At 41.8% G+C, this 12566-nt stretch overlaps 1 protein-coding gene across 1 annotated transcript in view; it reads right to left on the bottom strand.

The window, feature by feature from the left end:
• ntrk3b (neurotrophic tyrosine kinase, receptor, type 3b) overlaps positions 1–10457 on the bottom strand; it is a gene marked incomplete at both ends in the record, with an annotated part of 193860 nt that extends 183403 nt beyond the window's left edge. The window contains one exon of the mRNA XM_079165495.1: positions 10216–10457. Within this exon, the coding sequence (XP_079021621.1) occupies positions 10216–10457 (242 nt within the window). The remainder of the gene's footprint in view (positions 1–10215) is intronic.
• Positions 10458–12566: the final 2109 nt, after the last annotated feature.

Here is a 12566-nt window from a genome sequence, read left to right as displayed (position 1 = left end):
TCAGACTGAAAGTTACTTTCGTGGAGAAGGGAAACTAGCTAAGATGTCTAATGCAGCAATAATACCAAGTAACCTCAAGAGACATCTTAAAACAAGACACCTTAATTTAGCCATTAAAGACAGTGAATACATCAAGCAACCAGAAAGATAAAGGTAAAGCAGAATTAATACATGTCAAATGTGCAAGCTTTGTGCCCTTGACAACCTAATATGTAAGCTAATCTTATTAAATAAGTACATTTAACCATTTACCCCATGAATTTTTCATTATTTATTTTAAAGCAACAGTTTGACAGGAAATGCGCCTATTTTGCTGTTTTGGCGGGAGTTACACGAGAAGATTGATACCACACTCATATATGTTTTCTAAATATAAAGAAGTAGCGGGTCAGCGTAGCTTAGCATAAAGACTTATAGCAGGGGGTAACAGCTAGCCTCTAAATATTATCAAATCCACCAGCAACTCTAAAGCTCACTAATTAACAGGGTATTATGTTTCCAGTTTTTATGTTGCTGACTTGTAGCATCACATTTAGCAGACAGATACAAGAGCGGCATCAATGTTCTCATCTTACTCTCGGCAAGAGGTGAAAAAGCTAATTTAGCAGATCTACGGAGATAGACTGCAACACAGCAATATAAAAAAGCTGATTTTTTTATTCATCCAGAGCTTGAGGCTGTCAGCTTGTATAGGTTTATGTCTCTTATTGTAGATATCAGTCATGTGACATATACCATGTGTGAATGTTCGGGTACGGTAGGGTGGGGTGTGCATGGAGAGTCATGGTTATAAAAAGTTTGTGAACCACTGGTCATATGTGAAGGAGTGGAATGTGAGAAATAAAGCCAACTTCAAGGAGAGGGCATATTAGAGGGATATATCAGCGGGAAGAGAGGGTGATGTCAGGTAATTCTTAAAAAGATGAGTTTCTCAGCTTATGAAGGAAGATGGACTGTGATATTCTGACTGGAGGAGCAAGGTCATTGCGCCAAACAGGGGAGCCAGTATAGGAAGGAGAGTTGGGTCCCGGTGGACCATTTCATTTTAATGTGTTCTCATCTGCCTCCACACAAAGCTCTGTCGGGGTCTTAAAAAACCCCTCCCGGTGCTCTTGACAAGAGTCCTCGGCTCACTGAGAATGATGGGTGAGTATGGCTGAATGGCCTGCCAGGTCCATAATGTTTTGATGTAGTGCAATACGCACCAATAGTCTACAGAATAGAGCAAATACAGATATCAGAACATCTGAGGTAATCAATAAATAGAGGCTGCTCAGGGACAATATATATATATATATTTCTACTTTCTGGGAAATATGAAGGTGCATTTGTGCTGCGATGCTTTATCCTGTCCTTACCGCTGATGATGTTGGCGGTCACAGTTAACAGCCAGGATTGTAGAGCCATTAATTCATTCAGAGTGTTTACGGCCCAAACATCAGCTCACATATTGCATCAAAGGCATCTCACTGATTTGTATAGACGGGAAGCTGATGGACGGATGGGGAGAGGGCAGCTCAATGCGAGTAATGCGCCACTCTGCCTTGTCGGAACACAGAAAGGCCAAAAACACAAAGAAATTCAGCAGTGTTTTTTCTAGTTTTCTAAAAATGATAAACTTAATAAGAAAAATATTAAGAATAATCTAGTGCAAAGAAGAGATAAGCTCTATCCCCCAAGTGATCCTGAAGAGAAGCCATGAGGGGTCACACTGACACATGTTGAAGCGAGATTTTGCTGCAGGCAATTACACACAATACAGGAGCTCGGGTGCACATAAATTAACTTTTTTTTTTATTTCTGAGGCAATTTGGCCTTCAAATAAGTGTTTACTTATTCACGAAACGAGAAGAGAGTGATTGCCGTCAAAATAGCATCAATCAACATGCGCGCCTTGTAGGAGAACATTGCCGAAGCTCAGCGGGAACGGAGGAAGCTGCATTATTCACACGGCTCTGCCAGTCAGCGCTGACATGGAGGACAGTGGGTTGACTCCTCCTACTTGATAATACATAAAGACTGATGTGGGTTTTTTTTAGACACAAAACATCCCACGTGACTAATAAGCAGGGGCTTTATTAGGGGCCCAGTAAGAGAAAGGTGCCAGTGATGTCTAGTGGAAGTCGATGCACTGTGATGGACATCGTGGAGGTCAGACACACATCCTTAGAGAGAGAGAGAGAGAGAGAGAGAGAGAGAGAGAGAGAGAGAGAGAGAGAGAGAGAGAGAGAGAGAGAGAGAGAGAGGGACCGACAGAGAGTGAAAAAACACAGAGAGGAGAGGGGAAGAGATCAGGGGAGAGAAAAAAAGAGTTTACAAACCATGCATTATGAAGAGGGCGGATGCAGAAGAAGGAATTGGCTATAATGCTGCTCTCAGTGTGGCTTCACTGAGCTTACAGAAACCATGTTTAAACACGGTATCTGTAATAAACCCTCAGTAAAACTGTCAGTTCATCAGTAGATATCTAACTGCAGCAGGTCTTTGATAATTGTTCCTTGTACTGGTGAGCAAGCACATTATAATACAAAAAAATGCATGTAAATAGATGTAAATAGATGATGGATTATGCACGATGGAAATATTTCACTCGGGTTTATGTTATGTTTTTTCTTCAAGCCACCATGAAACAAATTGCGGTTAGAGGCAGATACATGTTTGTTTTTTTCTGCTCCCTTCAATCTCCCAGATTTGACATGATAAACTGTTGCCCACAGTAGCGGCACTTACTCAAAATCTACTGTATAAAAGCAGAAGCTCAATGAAAATGTCAACAGAAAGCCCCTGGAAGGCCGCTGCAAGGCTTGAAAGGGTTCTTCTAATCCTGGGTGAAACAGCAGAGCCTTCAGGTTTTTTTTAACCCCGTCCATCCTCAATGCATCTTCTGATTGTTAAAGGGTGTGTATGTGTGTGTGTGTGTGTGTGTGTGTATGGGGGGGAGGCTTCATTAGCATTAGCATTCTCAGAGCATCCCCGCATGCGGAGGATCTGCCCTGAAAAACCCGCCGCTCTCTCCTCCTAATTCTCAGATGGCAGCCGTGACCTACTTTCCACCAAGACAGGCTCATGCAAACTTGATGATGTGCTTATAACAGAAGGGCCCGTCGCACAATGCGGAGGCGGCAGGGGGTCTGTGTGGTAAGGACCTGACTGGCAGGACGTGCGTTTAGCAACTCCGTCATGGGCGCCTAGAAGCCATCCGCGGTCCTGACAGTGACACGGCGCGGGGACAGGAGATGCAACGAGGGCCGTGAAAGGCTGTCACGATCACCTGAACCCCATAAGACAAAGCGCTAGTTATTTCAAAGTCATTTTACAGCCTAAGAAGAGCCAATAATTAATACATTTGAATATGTCTCTCATGAAACTGACAATGGCAGACATTAAAAATGCCCCCCTGCTATCATTAGCAAGCACTGCAGCTACTGTAGACATTTCTCAAACAGTGTTCGAGGATGGGTAAGGAGAACAAACACACCGTCTAATCATGTATTCTACTTCTTACCAAAATCTTTGAAACTTCTAAAAAGCACAGAATTATTCTAAATAACTAGTTTTTTAACTCCATTTTTTGGTAAAGACGAGCTGTATCCAGAGAATCAAAGACTAGAGTCAGCGTCAACTGCCTGGCCAGATTTATTTAATCTTTTTTACTTATTTTTAAGATTTTTCCAGTTTTAAGCTATTTCATTGAGCCGTGACAACATGCCGTTTTTACTTGAGAACTGGAAAAGTCCTTCAAAAAAGTTATTTGATTGATCATTATAGCCATAAAAGCAAGTCCTGTCGTGTAAATCCTGCATTTCTAAAATATTGATTAATTTTTGTGAATTGTCGTAGTCAATTGTTTTGAGTATAAAAAAACTGTCAAATACTGAAAGTTGTTTGTCATTTATCAATTCTTTGATCACATAGTTCCTGATTCAAATCAAAATGTTGCCAGTTTGAGAATATTTAATTCAAACAACCTTCTGTTACGACATTCACCATTTAAGAAGTTTGACTTGCTTGTGAAAGGATTAAAAAAAGGGTTCATTTTTCTCAAAGTGATGAATCACAAAAGTGTTTGATTTCAGGTCTCGTTTCGGCACGAAATCAAACGTTCGCCGGCCTTATTCAAAAGTAAATGCATCAAACAGTTAACAGAGACCAACAGTGAGCGGTACATCAGAACATAACAGAGCGTGACGTTTTTTGTTTTCTATGCGCTCAGACACAAAGCGGGTATCCAAGGCTGACGTCAGGCAGCTAACAGAGGGTAAGTGAGGTTTAGGTGTAATTTATTTGAGCCTTCAAATGATACTAACACACTAAAACCACAAATCACACAGAGAAACCCCAGCAGGCTTGTACAAAAAAAAGACATCATCCCTGAAGAGCAAAAATAAATAAATAAAACGTAATCAAATGGAAAACGACAGAGAGAAATATCAAGGTAACAAAGAAAACTAAATCAAGATGACAAACAGATACGGGTGAGCTGGGCATCAGAAACCCAGACATCAAAAACGTCACACAGCGGAGAGAAGAGAACAAAGACAAAGACGTGGATAAAGAACAGGAGGAGGTGGGGAAATAAATACATATACTGGCAGTGAGGTGGGGAAAGTAGGAGTGTTGCAGTCAGAATCAAAGTGAGTGAGTGTTTGTGGATGAAGGGTTCTAATCTGTACATCCACCTAACAACCGAGATTAGGGGGCCGAGCAAAACCCTTTGACCTGGTTCCAGCTGACTGGGCCTGAAACAATTGAAGTTGTAACTTATTTTCCCAAAAGATATTAATTCAGTATCTCTAAAATGCATACAACCTGCAAACATGTTATTGCCAATTAAACTGGATTACATTATCAAATGTCCAAAAAGTGTTTTGCTTTTCTGGCATGTATCACATCGAGGAGATATGCCACACATTTATTCCGGCGTTGAAATAAACATTATTTCTTGACGCGTTTTTATTCAAACGCAATTCCGCGACTGACATCGATCAGTTTACTAACCAGCCTGCAGAAGTTGAGAAAATGTTGGGACTAAAGACTCGAGGAATTAACCTGATGTCAGGGTGTCCCAACCTGGAGGTGTAAGGGTTTGAAAGGCATGAAGGGAGGGTCGACTGGAAGACAATGAGAGCTGCATCAGGGGAAATAACAACAGAATATAGGGCCTCAAATTCAGCAGGTCTCAGCCTGCACTGCTGCGGGTTCAACCATTATTTATTATTCCCATGTTCAACAGGGAATTAACTTATCAATTACCATTCATAGCAGATGTGTGGATTCGAAGCTCATTATGTACATTCATTTTGTGTTCTCTTTAATATTGTGAAATTTTAACATTATTTAGGTGGAGGTTCGAATAAGGCCAGTGGGTTTTCTGTCTCTTCCGGCATTGTGATATTTATCTCCATAATGTTTTGTGTATATTTTTTAATTGTACAAATAAACTAAACTAAACTACCTTGGCCACTGTCGCACACTTATGCAGGCTGCACAGGCGCTTTACAAGGAAGACAAAACGCTGAATTTAAAGGGACAGTGTGTCGGATTTGGCGGCATCTAGCGGTGAGGTTTCAGATTGCAACCAAGTGAAACTTCTCCCACATGCCAAGCATGTAGGAGAACACGGATGGCCCTGTCTAGAGCCAGTGGTCTGTTTGTCCGTTCTGGGTTACCGTAGAAACCCGAGTACCGGCTCCGTTTGTATACAAACGGCTCAATCTCAGGAAACCAAAACACAATGATTCTTATTTTTAGGTGATTACATAATAAAGAAAACTATTCAATATTAAATTCTATACTACCAATAAATCCCCCTCCATTATACAAACTGTACCTTTAAGTAATGCAGTAATGCTCAGCGTCTGAGCCAGGGGAAACTGGCAGCCCACACAAGTCACCTATAAGCGGCACTTGGAAACATTCCTGTGTAAAACAGGTTTCTTTGGCAGCATCAGCTCGCTGGAAGGTTTTGTATGAAATGGTATCTGAAGGTGTCCACAGATCGATAATTTCAAGCAGAGAGCCGTTTTTAAAAATGTTAAAGAAAAGAGAGAGAAAGAACTTCTCAAACTACTTTTTGAGGAAGCAGAGTAACTGGCATTGAGCCAGAGTTTTTAGGGGTAATTGTTGAAAGTGAAAACATGCAGCCACGACTCCTAAAGTGTGACTTCTAGATTAACTCTACACTAAAATCAATCCCGATGAATCTAGCATCGTGATGCATTTTAAAGGATCCTGGGAAATTGAGATAACAAGATTTTATAGATATCAAACAATCAACTTCAAGTCACATTCGCCAGAGCAGAAAAAAAACACTGAACCATTTCAGAGTGTGGAAGTCTCAGTTTGTTTGCAGATAAACAGATGGCAATTTTACAAGTCCACATAAATCTCTTGGATTGAAGAAAGACTTAAAAAAAGCCAAAACTATGACGCTCATGAAGGAGCATTCTCCTCTCAAAGGCAGATAGAGGACATCTCATTTTAAAATTCACATGTAGAGACAGCAATACCTTCTAAGGATTGTAAATGAAACACCATGCATAGCCAAATTTACATTTAAATGACATCACAAGACATTAAAGGCAACAGTGGTTCTGTGCCTGTATGGATACTTACTATTCTTACAGAGCGTGTCAGTGCTGCCATAATCTCTTTAAACAGATATCTGCATATGAATGCAGGATCTACAGGTAACAGGAGTTTTGAGTGTCTGAAGCGCTCTGGTTTCCGTTGGTATGTCGAGCAGTATCGACCAATCACGTTTGGGCAAAAGAGGCAGAAAGCACGGGCCCGGCATGTAATCTGGGAATCCAGCAGCTATCATCTGACCCCGATTTAATGAACAGTTAACCGAGTCCATTCTGGCATCTCAAGTTGCTAATCGGACTCTGAACAATGACCTGCGCAAGGAAGAGCTAGTTTTGGCCCAGATATCCGTGATCCGGGTATCCGCTGGCTTCCCTGGAACCCCTAAAAATATTTGTCGTTGCCCCCAGAGGCTGAATCGTCGTCGTCAGATAGCTGGGTTCCCGAGATTGATGCACTAACATCTGAACATGTCTTGCCGGCTGGATGTGTAGATTTTAGGATGCTATTGGTCTCATGTCCCCCTCCACTCAAAAATGTGTCTTTTTTATTCACTTGGATGTTTGAGCTACACCACAGGATGATGTGTTGTGTGCAGAGTCTATCACTTTGTTTGTACGTTATTGTGTTCTCTCTGCTCAAGTTAAACCTCCGTTCCAGACGTGCACTTTGTGACATCACAACAGCCAATCGTGCTCTTCTTGTGTCGAGTCGTCCACAAAGAATTCTTAACAAGGCAACTGAACTATATGAGGAGACACACAATTCTGATTCAAAGAGCAGTGTTTTCATAGCTTATGCTTTTAGACATGTCTGTAAATAGCCGACAAACAACATATAATAATAAGATTACGATAGGCATGGTGAATATCGTACAGAATGTTTGCTGGGAAATTAACTTCATTCATTAAATCAACGTATTAAATTATACGTCCATTTCATTGTCACACTACCGTCGAAAATGCCGACTATTACGTCATCACAGATGTAGCTTCTGCTAACTTTCACAGATGGATTTAACAGCGCAGCATGTATACAGTGAACTCATGGATGTTGGCGAACACATGTACAATTATGGGAGTGCGAAAGTAATGACGTACTTGAGAGGGAGGGGTGATTTCTATCTTAACGCATGGGATGTAGTGATTGCACAGATTCAGTTCTGATACTCTCTTCTCACAAACGACGCTCTCAAAGGGGGGGGGAAACATGAGGCCAAAGGTCATCACCAGAGGTGGAAACTGATTGGATTCTGCAAAGAAACGAGCAACTGCAGTCAGAGCTGCAGTTACACAAATGTTTCAAACCTCCTCCAGCTGCTCTCAGAGAGAGAAGAAAACCCGCTATATTTTCCTTCGAGTATCACAGCAAGGCCTTATCTCATCCACTTCAAACAGTGATGCCTCTTGCGATGAATCTCTAGTGCGAGAGAACTGGAAAACTATTATCTGGACTTGGCAGTTTTCTTTGGCTGGCCGATCATCCCACGGTTCCCTCTCTAGTTTTCCCATCTCCATAAATTGTCCCCATCTCTCTCTCTCCGTTTCCCTTGTGATGAGTGAAATAGACCTGCCGTTAGCGAAACGCATGCACCCAACAGAGAGAGCGAGAGAGAGAGAGAGAGAGAGAGAGAGAGAGAGAGAGAGAGAGGGGGCCGAGGACAATTTTGTGGGCAGCACGCGGCCTCTATCACTGACTGCTCTGTATCACTATGGTTACCGGTTATTATCTTTAAAGACCGTATTTTACTGGCCAGATTATAAATTAGCATCCCGCAAATAACTGCTATTATCAAATAGACATGTTCATTTATACGTTTCAATTAGCAGAATACTTATGAAATATGCCGTGAGCGGCTATTCTTTTAAGCCAAATAATCAACTCGTGCTTTTAAAGTGCATAATTACCATACACGGTAGTGTAGATGGTTGGAGTCTACTGTGTGTGTTTTTGGAATGTATAAATTCCTGTCAGACATGTAAGCTGATGTGTCGTCTCTGGTAAGCTGCCATTGGGCTGCTGCTGCTGGGTGAACGTTGTGCTGTCCATGCTGAGCAGCAAGAAAACAAGAAGCCAGCTTGGCGAGGGGCCGCGAGATGCACAATTAGTCCTGGGTCAATTGAATTAGATTGTCTCAAAGGCAACAAAAAAAAGAGGGGGGGATCAATGTGTGGCATTGTGCTTATTATAAACAGGATTTTGTGGCCATTTCGCAATGAAAATCCAAGTGGTAGTTTATTCTGCTGTCAGTCGACATGAGAGAGGAGATGAATGACTGGAGCAGGTTTTTACAAAGAGGAAACTCTTTAGCACCAACAGTGTGCGCACGTGACCTCTGACCCTTTGTCTCTTTACCAGCCTCAGTTGCTTTTAAAGCGGCTGAGCTTCAAACTCCCTCTGACAAAAAAAGCACCAGAGTCAGTGACTCTGGTGCTGCAAAGAGAGCTGCTCCCAGTGCAGTGCATGTAGCTATATATATATATACTGTATATATATATATATATATACAGAGAGTCGCAGGCTACCCTCTAGTGGCACAGCGAAGCGATGAGCCATGTCACAAGAATAAGTTGTCTGCAAAAAATAAAATTAAAATAAAAAAACGGAAGGGAGGTCCTTTGTGGCACGCAGCGATTGGGGGGGGGGGGGGGGGGGGGGGGTTCCAACGCGTTAACGGGAGATGTGTTTACTTTATATGCAAATGAGCCCCATCTACACCAGAGGTCTTATTTTAAGGCCCGAGCTCCGCTGCTTTTTTTAATGTATTTTTTTTGCCTGACTTTTTAGGAAAGAAAGCTTTGATGTTGGCAGAAAGGATCGATGCCAGGGGGGGGGGGGCTGTAGGCTACTATTAAGGGGGGGGGGGGTCTACTCTTTTGTAACCAAACCCTCCATGAATCCTCTGAAACCATCTTCCTACATGTGGGAAGATGGGGGGCAGCCACAAGTGACGTTTTCTACACCCATCCACCACTCTATCTAGAGCCCCGCGTCATCTTGCACATAATAAAAGTTTTTTCCGGGTCTCAAAGGACGCGGGTGGACATGAAAACCGGTCGACCCTACTGCGCTATTTATTTCTGTTTCATTTGGCACAATCTGTCGGCACAGTTGCCGCTGTCGCACGAGGCCGGGGGAATCGAGTGAGTGAATGGGTAAATGTGAGGGGTTGTCCGCAACATCCTTCTGTCATTTTGGACCATAAAGGCCTGCGGGGAGCCGCTGCGGAAGGAGCAACTTTATGAGGACACGCTGCACACACACACACACACACACATACATACACACGCACACACACACATACACACGCAAACACACACACATACACACGCACACACACGCAATCCAACATCCACTACAAAAAAGGTTTCAAGATCAAGTAACGGTTGCAAGGGATTTGTGCAGGGGCGACGGAATAAACGCATTCATCCTCCATGCAAGACACCCTAGCTGGTGTTATCATTAAAAAAAGACTAGTTAACAGATTAGGGGAAGTGCAAAAAAAAAGTCACTGAGTAAGAAATAATCAGCCTACAAGTCAGATCAGTACAGAGCAACAGACAGTCTCGCAGGGGAGATGATCAATTAATGATTAAAAAAAAGCGCACGGCGTAATGCGCATCTACTTACATATAGGAGATGTTTTTGAATAACTCTGCTATGTCAATACTGGTCCCATTGCTCCCAGTGTCTTGCAGGGCGAGTAAAGGGAAAAACCTGCCGTTGTCGGACTTATTGCAATAGATCTCTGTTTGAGAGCAGCTGCAGGTCGGCGGGCAGTCCAGCATGGAGCTCAGATAGTCCTGGAAAACACTCATCAGGAACAAAACCCTCCACCAGCAAATCCGGATCGAATGAAACCATAGATCCATGTCTCCGGGTTGAAAGTGGGGGGGTGGGGTGGGGGGGTGGTCGAAGAGGTCCCGACGTCCTCTGGGTTAGATACCGAAAAATAGGAGAGAGGAGAGTGGGAAGAAGGAAGGAAGGAAGGTAGGTAGGAAGAAGGATGGCAGTGCTGGTGCGTCTGTACAGAGGAGGCTCTATGTGAGCGTTTTCTGCCGTGGATGGATGCTGTAGTGTCCTTGCGCGTCAGAGATTGGGTGAAAAGGAGTGAGAGGGGTGTGTGTGTGGGGAGGGGGGGAGGCGGGTAAAAAAAATATATATATATCCGAAATCACAGATAAGGAAGCGAAATAACGTGAGGCTCCGGTCGTCCTTTCAGCCCAAGATGCATGGTGTCCCCCTCCCCGGAATTCCGTGTTGCTGCTGCAGCTTGATGCCGTCGTCTCTCTCCAAGCAGGACCAGGACGACTGGAGCAGAGAGGCGCCGAATGAGAAGTTGGAGCATCAAGTCCCTCCTACCGGCTACAGTCATACTGACACCTGCAGCAACTGCATGCAGCCAACAGTGAGAGAACAGCGCGTGCTGCGAAGCAAACGCGAGTGTATCGTATACGATCGGAATACAAATGATGACATAAAAATAGAAATGAAGAAGGTTTGGGTAATTGAATTGACAATTGAGTAAACAAAAGCCACAGCAATTATTACTATTATTATTAAGACACACTATTAGTCTTAAAATATTTAAGGGTTTTCTTTAGAGACAAATACAAAAATAATTTACAATAATCTAGTAAAACTAGTCACTAAATGCATATAGAGCAATAAGGATAAAAAAACAGAAAAATTCCCTTTAATGTCGAAGTGAAAACAGATCTTTACAATTTGATCTAAATTAATTACAAATATAAAAATAAAAATCATAAAAAAACAATTATTTGGCAGAAGTGTCGAAACCTTTTTAATAAACACTGGTGGTTCTAGAAGTCACAGTTAGCTGGAGTGGAGAGCAACCCGCGTTGGGTTCTGATTGTTAAATACTACCTGTACCTGGACAGTTCAGATGCAGACAAGGTGACGGAAAAAAATAAAGCACGAGCACATTTGTCAGTGTTAATGTGCCGGAGCAGCCGAGTCAGAGTCCCCATGCAACCTGGCAGAGCCCGAGCAGTTATGTAAAAGAAGAACGGGGGAATGCAGCAAAGCTGATAAAGACTAATCCACAGATTCAAGGCTGGAACTGCTGCGAAAGGTGAATCTGAATGGCGACTTGGAGATGGCAAACAGCCCTCTTATGCAAACATGTATTGGTAACACTTTATAATAACTACACACTCTGAAGCATTAGTTAAGTATGAGTAAACACTTAATTCATCATTTATAAAGCATTGTTCCTACATTAACAATTCATTAGTATGCAGTTCATAACAACAGTTATAAATGTGTGATTCTTGATTAATAAGCTTGTCTATTATGTGTTTCATTATTGTGTTTTCATACTTTATAAATGATGGATTCCCCATTTGTAAATGAAGTATTATATATTTTACAAACCAATTATTAAGGAATTGTAGATGATTAATAAGATCATTTATGAAGTGTTAGTAAATGATTAATAACTTATTTAGATGTACATTATTCATGCATTCATATATATAATAATTTAGATATGCACTAATGGTAGGGACTATGTTAATATATGCTTTATAAACACGTATTAATACTGCAATTCATGATTAATTCATGATTTATTAAGGTAGTTACTAGTCCTTAGTAAAGTATTTTGTGTGATCTCATCTAAAGTGAGGACTATCTATGCCTTATAAAGCATTTATAAATGACATTGAAAGGCCAGCAGTGCCTCAAAACCCATAGTTTTTGAACAGAAAAGGCAATTCTCAAAAAAAAGGCATTATACTGTTAAATACAAACCTTTCAGCCATTCATTCATATAAGAAACAAACAAACAAAGACATTCTCCTTCAGGAGAACATGGCTGGATATAAAACATTTGTAAATATACAACTAGAACCAGGAGCTTTGCATATTAGTTTACATTTACTTATTTAATTATTCATTTTAACCAAGCATATCGATCTCCACTGTTCACACTTTTCTTCAGTTGCATGTCCCGATGG

Source organism: Pholis gunnellus (assembly GCF_910591455.1).
Source record: "Pholis gunnellus genome assembly, chromosome: 1".
NCBI classification, from domain to species: Eukaryota; Metazoa; Chordata; class Actinopteri; order Perciformes; family Pholidae; genus Pholis; species Pholis gunnellus.
The sequence above is the reverse complement of the archived record's forward strand: the minus strand, read 5'-3'. Positions and strand labels throughout refer to the sequence as shown.